The following is a 25,948-nucleotide window of genomic DNA, read 5'->3' as shown; positions in this document are numbered from 1 at the left end:
CACTTATCGGTTGTGGTCCATAAACAACACCTTCTCCAGACAAAGAGGAAACTGCTCCATCTTTCAAGAATAATCTTTGTGCGAATCCGGCATTAAACTGATTGAGAAAGTTGTCCTCAGCAAGCTGTCCTCAGCAAAATTTGCTGCACATAGTTTTACATGTGGATTATAATTTTCCGGAACCGAGTTAAACATAAATTGTAACCATTAATCTCCAAGTACAGCATCCCTGGGAAGCCCAAACAAAGATGATTGGACTGGATGAAGATATCGTCGTTTCAAACGACATGGCGACAAACACAAACGCAGCTCTTCCTTCTTCTCCGTCGGAGCTCAACAAGGCCACGCCCCCTGTTTGTGAATCCATGTGGGTGGAGGTTAGTCAAAAAACTGTTTTAGTGACGTCGTTACTGCAGGAACTAGAGGGATATAGTCCAAACGGGTCGTTTTTTGTAGGCGAATTCTGTTAAATCAAATATCTCGCTTGGCATTGAACTTTGAGCTTTAGCATTTTACAGATATTATTTATACTCTAACAACAACATTACACACTAACTAAAGTTTAAAACATGGAATCACAAAGAAGGGGACCTTTAATAACATTTGAATTTTATTTCATGTTTTTTTTTATTATTATTTTTTTTATTACACATTGTTTATATGTCCTAATTTCTTACTAGTTCTTATTTCATAATGAGCATGACATAGACTTATTTACATTTTGAAACCATTCATCATGCCTTTTTTAATAATCAAACCACCTGCTAGAGTCATTGCCACTGTGGGTATTATTAGGTTTTACCATTAACTGCTGTTTTATCGCAGCCGCTCACAAGAGTTAATGTCCCATAGTGTTGTCATGCACACAAGAGACCCCTTACAGAGTCCAGGAAGTGTTGCTACAGTGGATCATAGTCGATTAATCGACTTCATTTGCACAGCCAACACTTCTTCTCAGGGCCCGGTTTTATGATGCAGTCATGGTAATGATCTTGAGCATCAGCCATGATGGGGCTATTTGTGATCAAGTGTTAGCATATGAATATGAATAATGGGAATTCTCCTCCTGAATCATCATTCTTAATAGCAAACTACTGCATCTTGGTTAGGCAAAGGTGGCTTGACCAAGAGCTGTGAAACAACTTTTCCTCAGAAACATTTGTTAATATTCTGCAATAAATTTGTGTGAAGATGTTCTGAATTCTTCTCCCAGATCTCACGGCACCAGCACTGTTAATGCTGTTGCTAAGCTACTGGCGAAGTGATGTCGTGGAAGCAGTTCAGAATCCTTGTGCTGGATATCGAGTGCTTTTCTTCATGTCTTGTAAGCCATTGGCATCGTCTCATCATCAATCATTTAACTCGTCCTTTAGCATCTTTTTAATTCTTTGTTTTTACTTTCGATAAAGTATTTGACCCTATTTGAAATGCCAAGAGATGCCTTGTCACAGTTCTTTCATATTGCTGCTGGAAGCCAGTCCAGCGTAGTTAATGCTGACTAATCACATCCCTAAAAGCTATAATTAATCATAATTATTCTTTTATGGAGGGGGTTGAGCTACTGTATGCTTAGTTACTGTTAAGATGTCAATAGTGAGGCTGCAGAATGTGCTTTCAACACTCATGTCTTGACAGTAAGCAGCAGTACTTGTCGAAACCAGGTGAATGTCAGTTTCTGTCTACATTAGGGCATTTGGAAGATAAGGCCTACAGCAGACTCCAGGTCTCCGCCCCTGGGTTGCTATGGGAACCGCCCATTCATCCGGTTCTTTCCAGGCGTAGCTATCAGTTAGACTCGGTCATCTGTAGGGCCTTCCTCCATTAGCAACGCTTCCCCAAACAAGCTCTGACTGACTAAACGTTTGACACAAAGAGAAGAAGTCCTTCATGCTCACGGGAGATGGCCAATTAATCAGACAATGCTGCTTTTCTGATTGGTTACACCGTTTTGATTGAATTCTAAATGTGAGCTTGTGTTTTAGCTCGAGTAGTAATGGCTACTTCAGACCTGGTCGTACTCATCTGCCTCCTCACACAATGTGTGCTTTGTGTCTTTAACTCTTCCGGAAAGGACAAAATTACATTCCACTGACACGTCAGATGCCTTTCTGGTCAAATCAAATAGAAATGATGTTGTTTTTTTTGGAATGCCAAACATAATATGTCGCTTACCTGATAAGAAATCTATTATCTATTTGAATTATCGCTTAAAGACTAGGCTATTTCTTGAAAAGTGTCCCACCGTTGCTCATTTTACAGATTACCAAGGCTGCATTTATTTGATTTAAAAAATAAAAAAAATAAAAACAGAAATATTTTTTTTCTATTTAAAATAATACTTAATATATTTTAAAATGTAATTAATTTCTGTGATGACAAAGCTGAATTTTCAGCAGCCTTCGGTGTCACGTGATCCTTCAGAAAGCATTCTAATATGCAGATTTAAAGCTCAAGAAACATTTTTTTATTATCATCAATGCGGAAGCATTAATACTTCTGTAGAAACAGTGACACATTTTTTTTAGGATAAAAATTAAATAAAATTTTTAAAAGAATAAATGTTTTTTTTTACTGTAAACATTTTAGCGTATAGTGTCTTTGTTGAATTATGAATTTCTTTCAAATGTTTTATTTTTCTCTTTTTCACTCCAATTCACATGTTCCTGTTTTGCCCTCAAATGCTGAATCAAATGTTTATTTGTCTGCTGATTATTTGGCTGTCTGAAGCACGTGAATATGGGGAACGTAATTGTGTGTCTGTTGCTTAGTATGTAGCCATAACATTGTTTCACACAGCACAAGTTTGGCACAGCTCAGAACCCCAGAGTAACCCATAAAGGAGTGCAATACACCTCTTTGAGAGTGAGTCCGGATCTGGTCAAATGCCTTCAGAAGAGGGGTAAATACTTTTCCTGATGTTGTAATAAACAATAATAAAAAAGACATTAGTTATATACCTCAAGAAAAAAAAAAAGAGATGGTGCAGAGAGTTGACCTTTTGTTTCTCCTTCTGAGGGAATAAGTTTGTTTCACTTTCTCTGACGAGTTTTGTTTGATTAAACAACACAGCGGCGAAGCTTACACTGTCTACACAGGTTGTAACACTCCTTAATTTGACAGACGTTTATTTGTGACATGCTGCAGAGCTGCTTTAGCCACTTCATTTCCCTCATCCATTGGAAACAAAAAATATAATGTTTTTTAAAAAACTTCTTCGTTACTTTTGTGTACACACTTGAAGCGGTACTACTATAGTTAAATTATTTAAATATTATATTAAATATAATTTATATAAATGTATATTAAATATAAAAATAAGGTCAATTGGGATTTCAGTTGAAAATAATCTACTAGTAATAAAGTTTTCCTGTTGTTCCTGAGTTTATTTGGTTTGTCAGTTGATGTGCAGTCGCAACGTTTCCAGTATATACACTTTTTTTTTTTTTTCATTGAAAAACTTCAAATAAATTATAGGCTTGTGTGTTTGTCTTCGAGTGAATGTTTAGCAGAATATGTTTCACACAGTGTGAACTGACAAGTAGTCAAACAGTAGTCAAGTGTTTCCTGTCTCTGAGAAGGATTGCTTATATGAGCCCCTGCTGATTGTACGCACGCCAAACCCAGCCGATCTTCCTCCAAAGTCTTAATATCCTCAGCTCAAACCTCAGAGAGTGCCAGCTTTACTCTAACCACAGGTCTGTTTCCTTGGTTACTCATGTGTGGCACTACAGCACCAAGAGCTGTGTTGCATAACGTGTGCAGTTTGGGCACTAAAGAGTAGTGGGCTCTGTTCCCTCTGAACTCTCCACCCACATTCATTTTTTCACTAATGAACCAGTATATGACTCACATACACACATTATCATTTCAAATGATGCACATCTAAACGGGCTTGTTTCCTGTCTTAAGATATATAGATCTATTCCCACCACTGCCGTTTAGCATATATGAGTAACCTTGCACATTGCTTTGATACTTGATACTTCTTCATTCTGTTGAAGTGCTGAGAAATATTGAGAAAGTAGGTTGATTTTTGTGTAATGTGTCTGTGTTGCAGTTTAAAAACTCTCCAAATCTTCACATTTAATTGCGTGGGATGACACAAACAAGGCTTCTTTAATTACACTTGGACTGGATCAGCAGGCTTGAAAAGTTCAGACTCTGCCAGATTCCTTCCAGAACACTATTGACCCAAAACAATGACCCAAACAAAACCAGTTCACCAGTGGAAAAGGGGATCGCTGTATTTTGAGTTTCAAGCTACATACAATACTGACTTAACTTGAGCATATTTGGCATTGCATTATAAAGCCATCACTTGCTTTTTGGTTGAAAATTTGTAAATGTATGGAAATTTAAAGCAAGTGGTGGTGACCTTAAGAGGGTTTTAAAATCATCCAAGTTAAAAATCATTATGCTAGCAACTGGCAATGCTTAAATCCGAAAACGTCAGATTTTGTACTTAGTCATTGTTAAACCAAGTTTGGGTCTCAACTCTAAAGCTGAGATCATCTGAAACATCTGAGTCTACAATGATAAAGGGATTTGCTAAATGCAACTTATTGATAAAAGTGTTCTTTCGGGTCCTGGAAAAGTGGCAGATTGCCTGGCCTACTGTGATCGTCCTGCTCTTTTACACTCTATTGATCTGACAGTGTTCACATTGGTCTACCCAACCAATTTGTATGCGCATAGTCAGCATTTCTAAAACCATTCATTTTGCAATTTCTACTTTTGTTTTCAGTTGGATGACAATTCTGATTAATATTGAAAACTGAAGGTATTTAGAAGGCTGTATTGTTGTATTGTCACTGATGCATTTTTTTTTAAGCCGGATAACCCAGACTGGTATTTTACTACTAGTCGATTATTGCTGTAGGAATGCATTTGTTACACGATGAAAGATAATTTGATTGTGGACAGCACAGTCACACATAAGCTGTTTTATAACTAGAGATCTGATCTAGTTGGTAGTAAATAGCAATGTAAAGAAATCAGGGAAGCTTATATCTTCCTCTTTCTCTTTAAAAACTAAATGGGAGAAATTGTTTCCAAAAGTAATTTGAAAATTGTGGACTATTGGATTAGGACAGCTGACTGATATTTGGACAGATAATTATTTGTAAGGATGGACTTGTTGATGTCCAGGTTTGAGAATGCTAACTCAGTTTAACACATGGAATTGGGGGGCAATAGAAGTATATGTATTTTAAATAAATGCTGTTCTTTTAAACCTTGTCAAAAAAAAAAAAAAAAATGGATCACAGTTTCCACAAATATATTAACCAGCACAACTGTCTCTACCTAGATAGTTACAAGAAAAGTTCCAAATCATATCATTACAATGATTTCTATAGGATCATGTGACACTGAAGACTGGAGTAATGGCTGCTGAAACAGCTTAGCATCATGCTAACAGCAAACTCTGTTGAAACTGATTCATGTCTCTAGATTTGTGTGGTGTACAAGAGTGGTAGGTTTGAGCTCATTGGCCTTCTATGATATTGGCAAATGAATTAATGGCTCAGTGCCTTCCACATCATGGTGTTTAACCTCAGTAGTCAACACAATCCTCAGTCTGTTCTTTTAATTAATTAAGCCCCGGCCAGCCAACACAGCTAATGTTGTGCCCCCCCATCTGAAGCACACCAAGCTACACTCCATCCCTTTACGATGGTTCAAAAGTAGATGTTTGGCAGGAACGCTTGATGCTTTAGGATCTGCTGCCAGGAGGCAACTTTGTCTCGCTAAATTCCAGCTTGTACTGGAGACACGAGGAAGTGAGAGGACATGAGGGTAAATTGAAAAAGCACCATATTCCCAAGTGTTTCTCCCTGGCTCATAAGTTCAAAAGTGCAAGGCTTTCAATAAACGGTGGGATAAACTGTATGGTAATCCTGGTACTGTAGTGCTTTCCGAATTTAAAATTGTTTATAGATCAGAACGGCTTAAATTATGAGCCACTCTTATCGTGGGACTCTTTGGGTGTAATAATATGGGGGTTGCTGAAAGCGATCCCTGGGCTGGTGTTGTGCACCCCACTGACCAGCTTGACGAGCCAATGGTGGGACAGCACAAAAGCTGCTTTGTCATAATGCTCGCAGGGGTTGAAAGCCAGCCGATATGATTATACAGGGTAGCTATTATCAGATGAAGACACAGTCCACTCTGAAATCTACACTCACTGTAGTGTTCATGTTTTGAGTCTTTTGTTTATGGGCCAATGACCAGTTTTTTTTTTTTTAATCTATTTATTTTTCAGAAATATTATATAAGTTCTGTACTGCAGTTCTTATTTTTAGATGGTTTAATTCTAATTCAACTTTGGCTGTTGGGTCTCAGTTTAAACCCTTGGTTGGATTTTTCCCCTCACACATGTGGACGGAGGCCTTTGAGACCGCGTTCACTCGCGTTCACTCACTGCTGCTATTCTAAGTTTGCGTGACGTTGATTTGGCACCAGGTGAAAATGCATCTCATTTCCACAGTGTAAACATACTGATGAGAGCAGAATGGGAGTAAACACATTCCCTGAGCCACCTGATAATGACTTCCTGAGGTGATGCCATCGGGAATGAAAATAGAGCTGGAAAGATCTGAGTCTTGAATTTTCTAGTGAAAAATTCTTTACCATCAAGGTCCACTATCTTTTTCTTTCCGGTAAGCATCACAGGTCTCTCTTGTGAGTTGAACAAGCTTTGTTTTGTTCCAAGGTCGGTGGTCTGCCGGTTTTATAGAATACAGTACTTGTCTGGTTCGTAGGCAACTGTGATATATCGATGTGTGGTTTGTACTCTGAAAATGAAAGAAGGAACTGTTTCTTGAATTTGTGTCTTTCTTTCTGCTTCTTTGTTCTCCTTAGGCTTTTTCCAATTTCCCGCTTAAATGAGCAAGCTAGCGCGCAGAATTGGTAGGTGTCCTTCATAATCGACAATGTGTACACTCTGCATTTTAAAAAGTGTTGACAGCTGTCTCATTGCGTACTTTTCTCAGCTATAATCTGCAGTCATTCAATATTGAACACATTTTATGCAGTGTTGAGGATTTACTGTTGTGCACTTGCATTTCTCATGGATTCAAATAAGATGGACAATTAATTGTGGGTCCCAGCATAAAGTGGCTTGGTCTAGTGTTTCCTCTTTGGCACATGCAGAGGAGTCAGCAGTCAGCGATGAGGTTGAGTAACAGGTTCAGGGGTCACTGTTCGCGGCACGCTGACATTTTCTCAGGTATTCAAGTGTTTTGATGAGCTATCTTCTGTCCTCCACCTGTGTTTTCCTCATTGCTTCGCTGAGCCTGGTCTAAGAACAGCAGGAGAGCTGCTCTTCTGAGTCTCATAGTAGAGATCTACAATCAGTGACAGTCTTAGAACTTAGTATCTTTTTTTAACAGTAGAATCGCTACACACAAAAGTTATCAAATATAAAGATTTGAAAAAAGATATATAGAAGAATGTTTACATGCTGTCTCTTCCATACAATGAAAATGGATGGGGACCAAGAGCTGTCAAGCTTCAAAGGGATAAAAACATTATAAAAGCTTTGTAAAATTAATCCTCACACTGTGTTTCAAGTATTCTCGGGCCAGAGTTGTTATTCACCTAAAAATCTTGCTTGGTATTGGTCACCGTTCACTTTAATTGTTTGGAAAAAGAGTAGATTGGACAACATATCATGTTGTGAAACAAAAAGTAATACAAGTTTGGAAATTGTAAGAGGGGGAATAAATGACGACAGAATAAATGACAGAATTGATGAATTGTCTCTTTAAATGCTTCATACATGACTAGAAGAAACATTTGACTTCTGCAGTGTGAAGGTATTCTCTAACTGCTTCTGTCTATAAATTAAAGACAAAAAATATCAAACATTAACAGTCTTTTATGGTCTATTTGTGACTTCAGTGTAAATATGCAATAGAGCAATAATGTATGCTGCATCTTCTTTACGTATTGTAGAAATATTCCCTTGGTCAACAAGAGATGAGACATCTGTGTGTGTCTCCGTGGATGAAGTGCTGCATAATAGCTGTGCAGCACTGCAAAGGTGCTCTGAATCCTAATGGCAACCTGGACTGGTGTTCAGCTGCACACAGAAGGGAGGGTCATTTGGAAGAAAATGTATTTAAAAGAAGAAAAGACCAAATGTACAATAGTGAAACCAAGATAAAAGGACCAAGCCCTGAAGATAGTGGCATTTGATTAAGCCCCCTGTTCATCATTGCCTATGTTCATTACCTCTTGGCTGTCATATCAGTGATCTTGCCTTGACACCAGGTCAGGCTAATGCTGGGGATTTTGACAATGACATTCAAATCCTGTCTGGGAAAAGCTTGCTCAGGCACAAGGAATCTGTATTCAGATCGCACTAACCCACTTAAATATTCATCCAGAGCAGTGCTGGCTGGTTAGGACTGTCCGTGTGTGTTACACTGATGGCACTGAGTGCACCTGGCATTTGTGTTCTTTTTCTAACTTCGCTCGGTGTTTCACTATGGGAATCGCTTTGGGCGTGACCAACTACGGAAGCTCCTATGCCACCACGTCTGTCTTTGACAGACAGGTCGACCTGAGATCAGGCTCCGCCCCCACCTATATTACTCAGGTCGACCCCTACGAAGTCATTCTCGCTTTCTTCCCGTGAGGGACTACAAGCTCTCTCAGCAAGTCCGAACTTTTCGCTGATTTCGCTTAACTGTTCAACTGGCGGGCCGTCATTGGAGTACGCTACCGAACGCGACATCAGTGGATTGGATTGGTACTGTGTTGAGTGTCACACCGAATAGTGTCCGCGTCAAGGCGAGCTATTCTGTTCAGATTATCGCGTGTTATCACGACGATAGGATTTTCAGTGGTGTCAAGCCACCATAGGCTTTACGCGTCAGGGCGAGCCGCGAAAAGGGCTAACTACCCTGCGAACCATTAATCGGACTTACGTGTTACGACGAGTCTTCGGATCTCTCTTTCTCTCTCCAGCCGTCATGTCGACAGTCATTACCCCCGCCAAAGGGAATGAGTCGAAGAAGGAACCCGCACCCCGCCCGTGTCCATCATCATGTGGAGCAACCGTCTCGGGCAGGGATCCCCATCCCATGTGCATTGTGTGCATGGGCGCCAAGCACGCTCAAACGTCGCTTGCGGACCCACAAACGTGCGTTCACTGTGCGTCATTGCCGGTTAAAATTTTGGAGAGAAGGCTGAGAGTGGCGGTGGCTAGTCAGCAGGACCCATGTCTGGCTGGAACCATCGCGAAAACTAAGGCTAACGATCATCAGCGAGCTACTACGACGAGCTGGGCTGAGATGATGGAAGCCGAATCCCCGGATATGCCTCCTCTGTTCGATGGCCTTCTCGCACACGAGGATGAGGAGCCGGGAGACGAGGACGCAGAGGGCAATGCTAACTCTGACCTCCTCGACTTGGACATGGACGAAGAGGAGGAGGAAGACAACTCTCTCTTCCCTGTCCAGCAGTCTAGACCTCCTAGCGCGACTGACACTGGCTCGCAGGCAGACAGTAACCTGCACGAGGTATGCAAGCGAGCCGCGGCAAAACTGGGCCTAGCGTGGCCCGCGGCCCAGGATTCAGAGAGAGCAGAGAGGGACCTTTATGACGGGAAAAGGCTACCGCCTGCTCTAACCACAACGAGACAACTCCTACCCGCCGTGCCGGCGTGCATGAAGGAGATGTCCCGCCATTGGGGTAGCCCCTTTAAGAGCAAGCTCCCGACCAAGGGATGCTCTAAACTTGAGATCCAAGGAATGGGAGAGCTGGGGCTGGCCGGACCCCCAGCGATAGAGTCTTCAGTGGCCTATCACCTCCATCCATATCGTCGATCTATTTCTGCCTCTTCCCAAATTTCGCTGCCGAACAAGATGGAGCGCCTGACCGCGTCCATCTATCAGAGGATGTACAAGTATGCGGCGCAGTCAGTGTGCTCGCTGAACGCGGTGACTTTACTGTCAGCGTACCAGGCGGAGATTTTGGAGGAGATGGGGCGACAATTAGATACAGGAGTGCCTAACCCAGCTCTCTGGGACGAGATATGTGTGGTAAACGACCTAATTCTCCGCTCTTCTCGTGGCGCGGTTCAGGGCTGTGGCCGTGTTATGGGCTTGGCCGTTTCAGGTGAGAGAGCGTTATGGCTGAACCTGTCTGGTTTAGGCGACGCTCAAAAAGCTGAGGTGATGGACGCTGCGTTCGACCCAACTAAGGGCCTTTTCGGACCAGCTCTCGAGAAAATGAGAGAAACCAGCACCCTCAGGAAACAGGAGGACGAGGCTTTTAACCTCTGTTTACCGCGCAAGCAAACACCGCGACCACCCTCTCAGCCAGCACGGCAAGGTTTTGCAGCAGCCGCTGCGGTGAGAGGAAGGCAGACGGGAGCTAGGAGTGTGAGACCGCCTCCCAGCGGACAGCAAGTGGGCTATCGTCCGAGATCTGATGGCTCCGGACCCGGGGGGAAACATTCATTTGCGGCCGCGGCGGCGAGAAACCGCCCACCCCACCCCGAGGATCGGAAGAAGAAGCGTGCGACCTGACACGCGAATGTTCCCCGTCACTTCTCTCTCCGCCCGCAAAGAGAAAGAGGGGGTCCAGCCCTGTTGTTCTCAGTTCAGTAAGGGCTCCAGCTATAAGCAATCAAGTTCAAAACGTTCTCAAGTGTCACCAAGCACTTACACTGGGTTTTCAAACGCCCATCAGTTCAGGGGAATGTTTAATAAAAAATGCATTATCGCATCCAGGCCACAGGCTGAGGGCGACGTGCTCCCCCAACTCATTAAACACAATAAATGTTTCACTATCGCAGCCAGGCAGTCAGCCGAGGGCGATAGATTGCAAAAAAATCCAAACATTGAGATGTGTATCCCTAGCCTCTCCGCTGGAGGGAGCGCGCGCACCTCCAGAAGGGGTCAGCGCGGAGACGGTAATGACGTCATCAAAACGCGCCGGCGTTGGGGAAGTATACAGGGGACCTCTCTCGGCTCGCATACTCAGTTGGCGCGCATGCGCAGCTCATCCGTGGGTTGTAAACACGATTTCACGGGGATACAGGCTTCAATTTGCCATGAAACCACCCAGATTCAATGGTATAATAGCCTCAGCGGCCGAGGGAGAGTCAGCTCGCGTCCTGACGGCCGAGATAGACTGTCTTTTAGAAAAACGAGCCATCAGAGTAGTGCCAAAGGAAGTGAGCTGTCAGGGCTTTTATTCCCGTTACTTTGTGATCCCAAAGAAGGGGAGCATATCTCTGCGTCCAATTCTAGATCTCCGTGTGTTAAACAAGCACCTACGGAAATATTCATTCAAAATGTTGACACACAAGACACTTTGTCGATCCATCCGCCAGAACGACTGGTTTGTGACGATCGATCTGTCAGACGCGTATTTTCACATAGATATTTACCCGTCTCACAGGAAGTATCTCAGGTTTGCTTTTCGAGGCACTGCTTACGAATTTCAGACAATGCCCTTTGGTCTGTGTCTAGCACCAAGAGTATTCAGCAAATGTGTGGAAGCAGCACTTTTCCCATTGAGAAACAGGGGGATAAGAATACTGTCGTACATAGACGATTATCTGATTTGCGCCTCGTCGAAAGAGCAAGCAATCAAAGACGCAGATATGGTGTTATTGCATCTCAACAGCTTGGGATTCAGAATAAACATGGAAAAGAGCCGCTTAGAGCCAGCTCAGCACGCAGAATATCTGGGGCTCAGTATAAACTCCCTCTCTTATCGAGTCACTCTGACAGAGAGGAGGATCGCGTCATTCACTCAATGTCTCTCCCGTTTTCAGACGGGGAAAGTTGTCCCGTTCAGACTGTGCCTGCGAATGCTGGGCTTAATGGCTTCAGTGATATCTGTAGTACGACTGGGACTACTAATAATGAGAGACTTTCAGCGCTGGGTCGCGCATCTGCGTCTGTGTTCTCGGCGTCATCTCAACCGACAGGTGAGAGTGACGTATGCGTGCGTCAGAGCGCTCAGACGTTGGAAAAGCCCCGCGACCCTCAGATCGGGGATTCCCCTGGGGGCAGTGTCGTCGAGAGTCACTATGACGACGGACGCATCATTAAAGGGCTGGGGAGCGACTCTAATGGGCAGAACTGTGAACGGCGTTTGGCCCCCTCAGCTAATTCACAAACACATAAATTACTTGGAATTGTTGGCAGTGTTTCTAGCGCTGAAACATTTTCTGAGCTTCATCAGGGGTCAGCATGTTTTAGTGAAAACAGACAATTCCACAGTGGTTGCTTATATCAACCGACAGGGAGGCACACGCTCTCTTCAGCTGCACCAGCTGGCAAAAGAGCTGATTGTGTGGTGCGACATAAGTCTTTTATCCATCAGGGCAACCCATGTTCCAGGGATATTGAACAGGGGGGCAGACTTGTTGTCCAGAGGAAATCCCCTGTACGGAGAGTGGAAGCTTCATCCCCAGGTGGTGAAGCAGATATGGCAGAGATACGGCCAGGCGGTCGTAGATCTCTTCGCCTCGCAGGAAAACGCCCAATGTCCTCTGTACTTCTCTCTGGCAGACGGAAATGCACCATTGGGTGTGGATGCTTTAGCCCACCAATGGCCAAATGTCCTGCTGTATGCATTTCCCCCTCTGAGCCTGATTTCACCCACTCTAGCCAGGGTGAGGGAAATGGGATTGTCGCTGATACTGATAGCCCCACGTTGGCCTTCCAGACCTTGGGTGGCCGAGATTGTTCAACTACTGTCGGGTCAGCCGTGGCCCCTCCCTCCCCGGAGGGACCTCCTGTCACAAGCGGGGGGGGAAATCTACCATCCTCACCCAGACAGGATAGCTCTCTGGGCCTGGCCCGTGAAAGGTGGAATTTAAGTGCAGCAGGTCTGCCCCCATCGGTCATACACACTATACAGAGTGCAAGAGCCTCTTCCACTCGTTCACTGTATAGTAATAAGTGGCGAGTCTTTGATGAATGGTGTGGACGGATTCATATTGTCCCTTTTCAATGTTCAGTGAGGGACATTTTATGTTTCCTGCAGGATCTGCTAGATAAAGGGAAAGCTTTTTCTACAATAAAGGTATACTTAGCGGCTATATCTGCTTGTCATGTGGGTTTTGGTGACAAGACAGCAGGTCAGCACCCTTTAATAAGTCGATTTATGAAGGGGGCACGACGTAAGAGGCCAGGGGCCAGGCGAATGGTCCCATTGTGGGATTTGTCTACAGTCTTAGAGGCCCTTTCTCAACACCCTTTTGAGCCATTGGAAGCTATAGGGTTAAAGTTTCTCTCGCTCAAGACAGCACTACTGTTAGCGCTGGTGTCAGCTAAGAGGGTGAGTGACTTACAGGCACTGTCGGTCAGCCCATCTTGTCTGCAGTTTTCTGCAGGGTTTACAAGGGTTTCCTTTCGCCCTAACCCGGCTTTCGTACCTAAAGTAGTGGATTCGTCATATAGATGTCAAACTACAGATCTTGCAGCTTTTCACCCTCCTCCGTTCTCTTCTCCAGAGGAGGGGAGGTTGAATGCCTTGTGTCCTGTACGAGCACTTCGTGTGTACGTAGAAAGGACAGCAGGTTTCAGGAAAAATGACCAACTGTTCGTGTCATGGGCTACTCCTCACAAGGGGAAGCCATTGTCACGTCAGCGACTGTCCCACTGGATTGTAGAAGCTATTTCCTTAGCATATGCATGCAGAGGTTCCCAACCTCCCGAGGGCTTAAGGGCCCACTCAACTAGGGGCATGGCGACATCATGGGCCTTACTCAGAGGTGTTTCGGTCCAGGAGATCTGTGCTGCAGCAAGCTGGGCCACACCGCACACTTTTGTGCGATTTTATAGACTGAACGTGTCTGAGCCATCCTTAGCTCATGCAGTGTTAGGAGTCAGCACGTCAAGTCCCATATGATTGGTATAGCGTATGTTGCAATCCGGGAGTGGTCTATATCTCCCATAGTGAAACACCGAGCGAAGTTAGAAAAAGAACGATGGGTTACTTAACGTAATCCCAGGTTCTTTGATAACAGAGTGAGGTGTTTCACCAACACTTCCCTCCTTGCATAGGAACGGGAAGAAATCTCTCTTAATGACTTCGTAGGGGTCGACCTGAGTAATATAGGTGGGGGCGGAGCCTGATCTCAGGTCGACCTGTCTGTCAAAGACAGACGTGGTGGCATAGGAGCTTCCGTAGTTGGTCACGCCCAAAGCGATTCCCATAGTGAAACACCTCACTCTGTTATCAAAGAACCTGGGATTACGTTAAGTAACCCATCGTTTTCATTAGGAACCAACCACTTAGTGATGGATCTCTCATTTTTAACAGTTTTTCTACCTGCCATCCTTTTCTATTTGCTCTTTCATGCACATTCGTGACCCATCATGACACAGTAAAGCCTCCTCATCTGATGGGAACACCTCTGGTCTTATTTGTATACCTTATAAAGATCCATTTTTTTGGACAAACATCAGTTTGTGATTTCATCATAACCCAGAATTGCTTTTGATGCACGCTTTTGTACAGAAAAACAAAAACAAAGCAATTGCAATCAAAGTGCTCCCCTCTGGGAATATGACAAATCATACTGCCAAAGTGATCATCCTGAAATTAAATAACCAGGCAGGGATTAAATGTATATACAATTATGCGTTATAGTAATTTAATATATAATATGTTTAGGTACACATGCATTTATTTTAGTTCTTATTTATTTATGGATTGTGGTGTGAGGAAAAAAAATGAGAAATTATAATATAAGCACTGGATTTGTAATGCCATTATGAGAACCCGTCCTTCTCAGCTTGAATCGGATTGGATTTTAATGGGTGATGGAGCAAATAAAAAATTATCCGTGATCCTCATAATAAAGGCTTGCACAAAATACGGGTGCCCTAAAATCATAAATGTGGCACTGAATCAAACACACACTCTGCAAATCAGATCAGTATAACAACCCAAGTGTGTTGAGTAATGCAGATCTCTCGGTCTCCACTCTCCTGGCCTAAAGATCTGTTCGGTCACGCCTGGCCCTGGACTGTGATAGGTGCACAGAAAACAGGACGCAAAAGGGAAACAGAGGCTGTTCACATCCCTCCCTCCGACCCTCCTCCACAACCTGGCTCAAGTTTCACTGCAAAAGTTGGAGGTTGGAGCCTTTTTCCAAAGAAGTAACAAAGAACAACATGATCCCTCGCAATAGTGTGTCTGGGAGTAAAAACTGAGTTTGCTGGCCTGCTTTGTTTACATCATTTTTGATGTGTCCTTTATGTATAAACATGCAAATTAAATCATTAATGATATGCTATTTTGCCTCACTGAGGTTGAGTGGGAGTGTAACTTGCACTTAAAGCATGTGGGGTTTCTCCTTAGGATCCTATGGGAATAATTACAGAGCGGGGTTTTCTGCTGAATGGGTTGTTGGCAGCCAGTTGAGTTACAGAGTTGTCCTTTTATATTTTTGCTTTTTTATTGTTAAAAACATATTGGCAGCGGGGTCTGATCTATTCACATTAGACCTTCATTATGTCTTTGCTGTGCCCTTGACATCTGTATAATATCTGTCTGGTGATGGAAAAATTAGACAAATCTGAGCATTGTGATAGAATTGCAAAGAGATGGTGTTAATGATTTAGATCTGATTTACCTCAAACTCCCTCAAGATACTTTAAGAAACTATGAGGAAATGTTAATTATTGAGGATTATCTTTGTAATCCGTCATTGATAGTGTTATTGGGCAAAATTTTTATGCTTGATTCTGTTTCATGTGATGCAAGTCCCAGGTTGTAATCCTGATTATGAATCTGGAGAACTTGATCAGAGGTTTTAATTTGACAATGCTTTCTTTATTTTTTCTTTATCAACCTTCTATGAATTTGTGCAGTCTGGTGCACAATTTAAAAGGAGGCAAAGTCTAAACAGCTAAAAGGCAAAGTCCAATGACTGGAATTAAGTTGCACTGTTCTTGTTTTTTATGTGTGCAAACATGTGCTGATGCCTGATGCGGATTTCTGTATTCAGAGAAATCAATTCCTTTCCTACTGTGAAGTGAATTGCAGAACCAATGACAGTCGTTAAAAGAAAATGATTACTTCTAAGCAGAACCTGAGTGATTCCTAATTCCTAACACTAGATGGATGCCATGTCAGCTTCAGCCTTGATAATTGGGGCTTGTGTCTTGCGCAAATCTTGCATCTTGTGCCCATCTTGTATGTGTTTCTTGTGCCCACTCTTCTGGGCAAGCTTTTAAATGTCCGCTGTGATTGCCTCAGCTCTTCATCACCGTTGTGCTCCAGATTTCGGGAGCGCAAGAGCCCTGCCGTACTGATATCTTGATACACAAATTTGCCCCATCTCCCATTCAGAGAAGACAGAAACAGCTGTGAAAAGGACTTTGGGAACTGCACGACTCGTAGAAGAGAAAAACATGCCATGTCTATTGTAGGCCGGTTGCTTGGCTATGTGTGACGATGTTTGGCATGGAGCGTTGTGACACAACCCCCTCCTCTCCTGCGATCCTGCCCCAGCACTGCTATGGAAACTGGCACAGCTGAAGACCCATGCCCTCCTCTCACTGAGGAGTGTCACTGACTAAAACATTTAGGCAATGGCTGAATGCCAAAAGCCGTGCTGTCAGAACCACGAGGCATGACTTGATGATTTTCAGGACCTTTTAATTCACTTCCTGAAATATGAAATGTGCATGCAATTGTGTATTTTATTTTACTTTTTTTGTGTGATTTTGGAGCTTGTCAGCCCCTGTCATCATTCACATTTAATGTGTATTTAAGGCCAGGACATTTTTCAGAAATTCACATTTTTTGTTATATAGAGGTTGCGATATGGATTTAACAACATGAAAGCAAGTAAATGATGCCACTTTTCATTTTTGGGTGAACTATTCCTTTAAGATTACTCAGGGAAGATGTCTGCTTTCTCCGCACCTTTCAGGCCCCAGACAAAATGCAAATGTACTGTCTCTCATTTCTGTGGGGCCTGATTGCTGTCTGGGTGACGAAAGGTGGAGCAGGCAAGAATAGAGAATAGTATTAGCGTCGGAAAGCCCCATCCCAAGGTTCCCTTTTCCTTCCCCGTGTTGTTCAGCTTTTGTTTCTTTGCCCAAAAGCAATTGTTATTTCTGTGGAAGGAAACCTCCCAACAGCTGTCTAACAGCCACATTAAAAAGAGCCAGAAATGTTGCAGAGCTGTGACATTTCTGAGAGAATTCTGCTGGGAATTTCCTCACAATATATGCTGCTTGTTTGACAGAGTTTCAAGCTTCAGGGGCCAAATGTTCTTGTCGGTGTATTATACTGGTGTGTTTGTTGTGATGCTTTTGAATGGCATATCGTAGGAGTCATTGTTATCCACCCTAATAATATTATCCATAGAACAGCACTGAATATCTACAGTATGTGGGAAAACATGGCTATCATGCTGTTTTGTTTAATCTGCTGTTGTAATTAGGGGTGCTCCGATCACGATCGGCCGATCGTTTTGCGCATCTCGTCAGTAAAGCCGGTTTTCTAATCAGCGGTTAATTCCATCAGGTGCGTGATTTCACATAGAGCAGCTGTTACTACACAGAGCCGTTGTTAATAGAGAAGATGCGCAAATCCACTTCATTTTCAGCATTTTTTGGCGCATCTTCTCAGTTAACAACGGCTCTGTGTAGTAACAGCTGCTCTATGTGAAATCACGCACCTGATGGAATTAACCGCTGATTAGAGAACCGGCTTTACTGACGAGATGCGCATTAACGATCGCCGATCGTGATCGGAGCACCCCTAGTTGTAATAGGCCTTATGTCATTCAAAAGAATTCTTACATGGCTTGATATTAGTGATTATATGTGTTAGTGATGGTCAGCCTGACTTGATCTTGGTTGGGTGACTGTTGGGTTTCTGGCAGTGGTTCAGAACGCATGTTGTGTCTTAAGGAGACTAAGATGGGAACATTTCAAAGGGTAATGTGGAGTCCTGCCTGTTGGCAATATGTTATAGAGGAGCAAAACATTCTCTGAAATACTGTACAACAAACCTCTGCTTAATGTTAAGACTTTTCTAATAATACATGTATTTAGTCCTGTTTTGGTCCATTTTTATTAATCACGTAAAATAATTTTAAATAAGTACCAGGCTCTTGAATATTTGGTTGTTAGTGCTTAAGTATGACGACAATCGTTGTTTTATTTATTTATTTGTTTCAGTGGTCAGTTTGCCTTGGTAAAGAAATGCCGTCACAAGAGCACTGGAGTGGAGTATGCAGCCAAATTTATCAAGAAAAGGCGCAGCAAATCCAGTCGGCGAGGGGTCTTCAAAGACGACATTGAGAGGGAGGTCAGCATCTTGAAGGAAATCCAGCACCCCAATGTCATCACCCTGCACGATGTGTTTGAAAACAAGAGCGATGTCATTCTCATCCTGGAGCTGTAAGTCATTGTTTTTCCTTGCATTTACAGCCTCCAATTGTAAAAACTAAGAACTCAGACTGGTAACAGACACTAGTAGCACATGAACAACTGCCTCTTGTAGAGCTCTGGAACATAATAGTATAAATGAATCTATACAAGAAGATTACAAGGGCTCCTCACTGAATCCAGTAGCACCAGGCTTTACTTAAAAAGCAAACACTTGACAAGGTCAACAGTGGGGGGTTGAGGAGAACCAGTCCATTGAGTACATGAACCAGTTTTGCCTGTTGTACTGTGCACATTCATACTCTACTGCCAATGTGTTCAAAGAGAAAAGATATGTATTGATGTTTTTACTGTCTTAACTATAGTGAAACACAAAAACAAAGACCTTTGACTGATAAAGCATGAAGCATGAAATGTATATTAAAGGATGCCTAGAAAATGCAGATATAACAGCCATTTACATAACCTCTTTATGAGGGTTGCATATATAAATTAATGGGAAACCTACTTTCAGGAACCAAGGCTTTGCTGAATAGGGATTGCAGTCTGCTGGCGCTATACGATGTTAGGATATAGTATCATCCTATTTGCTTCAAGAAATACTTCCTAGAGTAACCATGCAGTCTAACTTGAAAAGCAACATGAAGTCTAACATTGCAAGCAATTTTAAATGTGACCCAAAGGATTAGAATAATCAAGCCACCACTGAGTCACCCGTCATTACATTGTGTGTAACTCCTCTTTATCTGAGCAGAATGTTTAAGAGGCTTTGAAATATGCAGTTATTTAAATGGAGCTTTTTAATCTGATATTTTGCTATTTAGTCAGTACAGAAAGCACGGAAGAAAAACTGAATTGCAAAACTGATAACCGAATCAGTGTCTGGAAAGTTAAACCTCAACCTTATTAGCAAAATTGTTTTGTTAGACATAATTATGTGAAGGAAGCGTCTTTCCTCAGAACCTCTTCAAGTGTCTCCTCATCCAACTGGTTTTCTTTGCTTCTCCATACCATGTGACAAAGGGTGTCCATGTAGCTATGTTCGGAGCTCATATTTGTTACAAATTACTCCTCAGTGAAGCTATTTTGTCTACGAACTGAAGCATCTGGAGTTAAGTACTTTGCTAAAGGACATAACCATACAAAACTGACCTTGGAATTGAAAGTCGAGTCTCATTTTCAGGTCATTTCGCATTTTCTCAAAACCTTTGTGCATACTATTGTGAAGTGAGAAGTTACAAGCTATAGTGTTTTTTTAGTCTCAGATGGCACGCTTATAGACCACCCATAGGTAATTCACTGACTGTCTGAGGCATACAAAAATGGCAAATGCTAGCTGAAATCTGATTGGCTGGCACACTACACAATTTTCGAAATTGAAAACCGTGCTTTTTATCAGTGTGCCTGGAAACAAAACCGTGTTTATAAGGTAACAGGTTGATACAATGAACGCGTTTGAGGAATAATTAATTTAGTATAGTTTAATCGGTTTTTGGTTTGTTTGCCTTCTTTATATGTTGATCAGATGGTCTCGGCTTGATTAAGTGGCTGGTTCTTTGCCAGAACAAGCTGTAGCGAGGTCTAGACAAGTCCTCTGACAATGAGACTTGAGCTGATCAGGGTGGGGGCTGGTGTTTTTTTTTTCTGTTTCTGTGAAGACATCGAGATATATCTGCCACCGGTGTTTTTGCAGCTGGGCGGCTCGTTGCTGCACTTGCTCAACCTCACCATTAGCAGCAAGCGTTATCATGTCATCAGCGTGCAGCTGGTGTGCAGCTTCCTTCTGCTGAATAAATATATGCCCAGATCCTGTTGGTCCTCTCCCAAAAGCCATGATTATAGCACTGCCAACAGCCAGAGTGAATCACTCAGAAACATTAGAGAGGCTGGTTCTTCCGTTTAATAATCTAGACTCAATTTATCTGATTTTTGTTTTATTTATCTGTATTTTCTTCCACTATAGTCATCTCTTATTTATGATGTTAAATTCTTATTTGATACTCCGATTAATCTTATTTAATTCAGTGAATGCTGATGTTTCTTTCCAAAATTCTTGTAAATTTCAGTTGTTTTTACCTGATTTGGCAATTGCATGAAACTTATTGTGTTCTTAGCTGCTCTTCTGCTCAATTCTCAATTAATTTTATCCTTGTTAAATGAAGATTATCAATTAAGCAGCTCTACTGCAAGTGTCAACATCTGTCCTCTCTCTCTCTACAGTGTGGCAGGAGGGGAACTCTTTGACTTTCTAGCTGAGAAAGAGTCACTGAGTGAAGAGGAGGCCACCGAGTTCCTTAAGCAGATCTTGGATGGAGTCAGTTACCTACACTCCAAACAGATTGCCCACTTTGACCTGAAGGTACTGAGTCATGTTTGAGTTTTCCCCCCAGTGCCAGACTGTGGCAATTACCATCACTGTGAACCAGCCACAACAAATCAATTTAGCTGCCTTTATCCTCCCTATTGGTTATCCACTTATTTCCACCCTTCCACACTTAATTGCTGGGCAGAGCTGGAATGGTCATAAATTCAGTCCTTTCTACCCCAATGTAATTTTTGAAAGGTTTTAATGCGAAATTGGATTAATATTCTAGTAGTCAATGTTTTGAAAGTTTGAGGTATAGATTGAGTTTTTACCTCCTGCCAAAATCACTTAACCTGAATAACCAGTTTAACTGAAAAATAAATTTCAAAGCAGCCAACATTCACATCAACCAACTTACCTGTGACCTAAAGAATCAAAAATAAAATAGTCGTGCAATGGCGTTTATGTAATTAGATCCACTGCTTTCAGTGCAGTCATCCACACAGCTTTCCGTAACATTTGTGTTAAATATTTTGAAGTCATTGGAGCTTTTAAGAGATTAGTCCATGCATGAATAAAGCCCACTGAAGGAAGTATTGTTTTTATGGAATGTCCAGGCAGGGATCTGTTACTGACTGGCTTGAGTATGCCTGCGCTTTCTAGTGAACATTTCTGTAGCTTTGCATGTGATTTCCATGTGTTATGGCAGATTTCCTGCTTTCTATCTCTGTCTGTCTCTCTCTCTCTCTCTCTCTCTCTCTCTCTCACTTCTGCTGTGTTTTTGTTCCATACCTATCATTGGTTTTTCTGATTCTGTCTTTTGCAATCTCCATCCAATTCTCTCTCTGTTCTCATCTCTCTCAGCCGGAGAACATCATGCTGCTGAGCCGGAGTGTGCCTCACCCACGCATTAAGCTCATTGACTTTGGCCTGGCCCACAAGATCGATTTTGGCAATGATTTCAAAAACATCTTTGGTACCCCGGAGTTTGTAGGTCAGTGTCATCCGCTGGTCAGTCTATAGATGTGTTGTAATTACACCCGCTCTTATTGTTATGGTCCTCTGTCCAATCCTCTCTTTTCTCCTTTCATGTGTAATGTGAACCACAAGCCTGACATAACTGTAAAGAAACCCCATAGATCACTGCTTTGTTACCCTCTGAATCCTGCAAATAGTCACATGATTATGTACTTTTAAGTATAAACGTACATAAATTAATTGTAATGTGTTATTATATATTTTTAATTTTAATATAAGCATAATATAGTAATTATTTATAATTACATAATTATTGATTAGTAAAATATAGTATAAAATAATTATTGAATAAATATATGGTACATTATATTGTTTTAGATGTATTATTATTATTATTCTTATAAAATATTTGTATATTTTTATATTAATAAAATTGTAAAATGCACATGTACACAGTACAATATATGCATGGCATAGACAGCATATGCTTTTAAATCAACTTTAACATTATTTCAGTCAAGTGTGTTCTGTATTGATGTGTTTTGGTTGGTATTTTGTGTACACGTACAAAACAACCTTCCTTAAATCTTACTGTTTTTACTTAACAATATGAGTTTGCTCTGCTGTTTTCAGTCACATTTTACGTGAACAAGCCCCCAGCCATCCCAGAAAGCACACAGACACCCCCATCCCTCTATGACATTGGCTTCGCATCCAGTCCTACCTGAATGGTAGCCAGTGTGGCTGCAGGCAGTGATGATACAGCAGTCTTAAAAGAAACACAATGCTAAAGGCCACAATCAAGTACCAGCTAACCCACAGTGCAGTCTATTTCAGTGCTCAAAATTATGTTCAGTCTTTATGGAGGAGAATCCGGTCAAGCTAGACACCCGGTCCTGAAGACACTAATCCAATCCAATCCCAGAATAGTATTAGCCCATTACAGGAGCATGACTTCTTTTATTTATTTTTTAAACTTAAGGGTTAAGGAACAGCTTGCTTCCTCCCAACGCTGGTCAATGACCGAATCTCAATGGTGCATAATAATACAAGTAGTAAATCTAAGTCAATTCTCAGACGTAGAGAGCAGCAGCATCTCACCCACCTCACACTTCTTTCCTTGTTTCCTCATTAACATTCAGAGATTGAGATCCTCTGAAAGCAGTGACTCATTTCACAGCACATACCCTGAGAAACCACAAAAATATCTTACCATCGACTTGGCAGTTCTAGACGTTTTTGCAGGCATTTTTTTATGTTAGGGAGAGTGGGGTAGGTTGTGACTGTGCATTATTTTTGTCACATGACCATATATTTAGAAAGAGTTTATAATACATAGCTGCCATATATGACTGTTTGAGAGATGCACACAAGTAAAGAGCTTTGTTTAAATGCTAAAAACTATTTTGCATGTCTAAATATATATTCTGTTATGGGAGATAAAAACATATTCAGTTCAAACAACATATACATATCTGTGAATTGCTGATATATAAAACCATATAAATTACTTGGTTAAAGATTAGTCGTTCAAAAATTGAAATTGAAGCATTTTCCCAAGAGTGGATGCTGCACAGATTACTTTTACCACAAGACTGGTAATGTAATTTAATGCAGATTTGAACTAAAAATTATGGTAAGGCTTATCTCCGAAAGCATGAAATACCACAATAAAATATTAATGGAATTATTTAATTCAATTATCAAATGTTTTCTTGGTTGGTACATGAATATGTGAATGTTGTAGTAGAGCTGGGCGATATATCTAACAATATGATCATGCACATCTAGTCAGTAAATCTGGTTCCGTGATTAACGCTAAATCGCCATCACCTGCTTTCAAATGGAGTGGCATTTAATAGACAGAGCCGTAGATCACTGACAAGCTACGCTAAATAGCATTCCTATTGGGTATTCATCAAAGATGATAATGAAAAAATTTGACACAGTTTGCCCCAAAACTCTACTCTGTATTGTAAGACTGTATTGTAAGTGAATTTGTTTTGTGGTTTGCAGCTCCAGAAGTGGTGAATTATGAGCCGCTTGGTCTGGAGGCAGACATGTGGTGAGAGTGAGCGTTATATCATTATCTGACTTCTTTGTTACCTCACTCCCTATACTGCTAAACATGTGTGTTTATTTCTTTAACTCTAGGAGCATTGGGGTGATCACTTATATTCTGTGAGTATTCATATTCATCAGTGTTGTTGTGATTAGGGATGTCAAATTTCGATTATTTCCATGATCGATCGTCGTTTAAATTAACGATCAATTAATCGATTAATCGTTAACCATAATACTGCAAAATGCGTCTATTGCAGGCACGCAGTCAGCGGTATGACAGGATGTGCAAAAGCCACACACACACACAAAACGCTTTCTCACTTGAATTAAAGAGGTTTTAGTCTGAATAAAATGCTAGTAGCAGGATTATAAAATGAATAGATGCGATTATGATCATTTGATAAAATGAAGAGAGCGCGCCATACTTTTGAGGTCATTTTACTTTGTTGACAGTTTCCAATCCCGCACGGAGAACGCTGAACGCGCATCCTTAAATGGTTTTGTGGTGCTCGTTGTTGTATTTTAAAGCACAATTGCAATGTTTTCAACTGACATTATTGTATAAAATTATCCGAAATGTGGAGCGCGTGTGACTGCGCTGCACATTAAGTGAACTACATCGGCGCTGCTGCACCAAAACACAGTTGCTCACATTAATTTGATCCTGCTGGATTCTGTCCTAGAAAATGTCAGATTTTTAAAAATCCGGCATACAGCGCATTAGATCGTGACAGTGCATGCGTGCACACGAGGATGAGCGAGCGCGGCTTTGGATAGATTTATTTGGAGGTTATTGCTCATGTCTCATTCGGCACAAATCGAAATGTTTCCATATTCGCAATGTATTTGAATGTTAAACTATTATTTATAATGTAAACTAGGCTTGTACTTAACACGCATTCGCATATAGACGGAAAAGATGATCCTCTTCATATGAGCAAAAACGTCCTTGGCATAACAGCAGAGTGGACCGGTATACTACGGTCTATTTAAACTGACCAGTGTAACCTTTTAATATTTAGTTGACATTTTATTTTGATAATGAACAGACTGCGATGTAAGTTTGAATCGCTAGAATATACGTGTGCAGCAGGCTCCGGCGAACGAAACAGCTGAGACATTAAAAAATATATATATTTTCCGCAAAAGTGTTTACTTTCATTTGTGCACACTAACAATAAAAACAGAAGATTTGTGCTCTTGTAAAATAAAGCAAACAAACAGAATGCGTTGTCATCCTTTTTTTTTTTTTTTTTGTGAACTTATGGAGCGCCCACACTTCTGTTTTAAATCCGTTAATCTTAATTAGCCTATTTAAGTCGGATATATTTCGCATAGCCTATTTAAAAAAAAAAAAAAAACATGAAAACAAATTGTTATTTTTATGTTGGGCCTATTACTTAGTAGGCTATAAATTTTCCTTAAAGCATCCCATTTTGTCCCAGGGCTTAGAACCTGATCGCGACCATGCTTTTGAACCCCATAGTCTTCATTTACTCGGCTTTGTTCTGGTTTGCCGGTTGGTCACGAATTTCCACAAATTCAGTATATTTAAGCATTGTTTCTTTTCCTAAATCTTCATAGTCTAACCCTCTAATTTCCCAGGTTTATTTTATTATCTTTCGCTTTTAATAACTGTTTTCGCATCTCTTACTGTGGTAAACATGGGAAGGGAAATTAAAGATTTCATGAATTAAGAATTCGTTCGATTTATTAATTTGTTCCCTTATTTCACTTAAATCATGGGTTATTTAGGGAACAAAATTAATGAAACATGGACAATTGCCACATTAATAATTCGTAGGAATGAATTAACAAGTTGTAGGAATGAATAGACTACCTGTCCTGTCACTGTGTCCCGCAGCCCTGCAAAGCGCACGATATAAAACAGTTATCTGATGAAATGATTAGTAACTACATTTCTATTGCTTTTAATGTTGAAGAACTTTTATGTTGTTTCTATTTTATTGTACTTTAAAGTTTAAATCACATTAAAAGCTTAATTTGTACATTGTGAATGAATGATGATGCTTTTATATATCGTCACCGTCACTCACAGCCGCTCGCACGTGTTGAGTGCGCATGAGCCGCACGCAGCCCAACATTGAATCGGTTAACCGACCATCGATAGCCTTAATCGATTGCATCTCTTATCGACAATTAATCGATCATCGATTAATCGTTGACATCCCTAGTTGTGATGTTTTTATATAGT

At 41.4% G+C, this 25,948-nt stretch overlaps 1 protein-coding gene across 2 annotated transcripts in view; it reads left to right on the top strand.

Moving 5' to 3' along the window:
• Window positions 1-25,948, top strand: part of LOC128000020 (death-associated protein kinase 1) — a 67,297-nt gene that overhangs the window by 9,985 nt on the left and 31,364 nt on the right. For both annotated transcript variants that reach the window (XM_052592231.1, XM_052592230.1), the window contains exons 3-7: window positions 18,177-18,398; window positions 20,607-20,745; window positions 21,556-21,685; window positions 23,686-23,734; window positions 23,824-23,850. In XM_052592231.1, coding sequence (XP_052448191.1) covers window positions 18,177-18,398; window positions 20,607-20,745; window positions 21,556-21,685; window positions 23,686-23,734; window positions 23,824-23,850 — 567 coding nt within the window. The remainder of the gene's footprint in view (window positions 1-18,176; window positions 18,399-20,606; window positions 20,746-21,555; window positions 21,686-23,685; window positions 23,735-23,823; window positions 23,851-25,948) is intronic.

This window comes from Carassius gibelio, chromosome A5, assembly GCF_023724105.1.
Source record: "Carassius gibelio isolate Cgi1373 ecotype wild population from Czech Republic chromosome A5, carGib1.2-hapl.c, whole genome shotgun sequence".
NCBI classification, from domain to species: domain Eukaryota; kingdom Metazoa; phylum Chordata; class Actinopteri; order Cypriniformes; family Cyprinidae; genus Carassius; species Carassius gibelio.
Note: the sequence above shows the minus strand (reverse complement) of the source record. Positions and strands in the feature narration are given on the sequence as shown.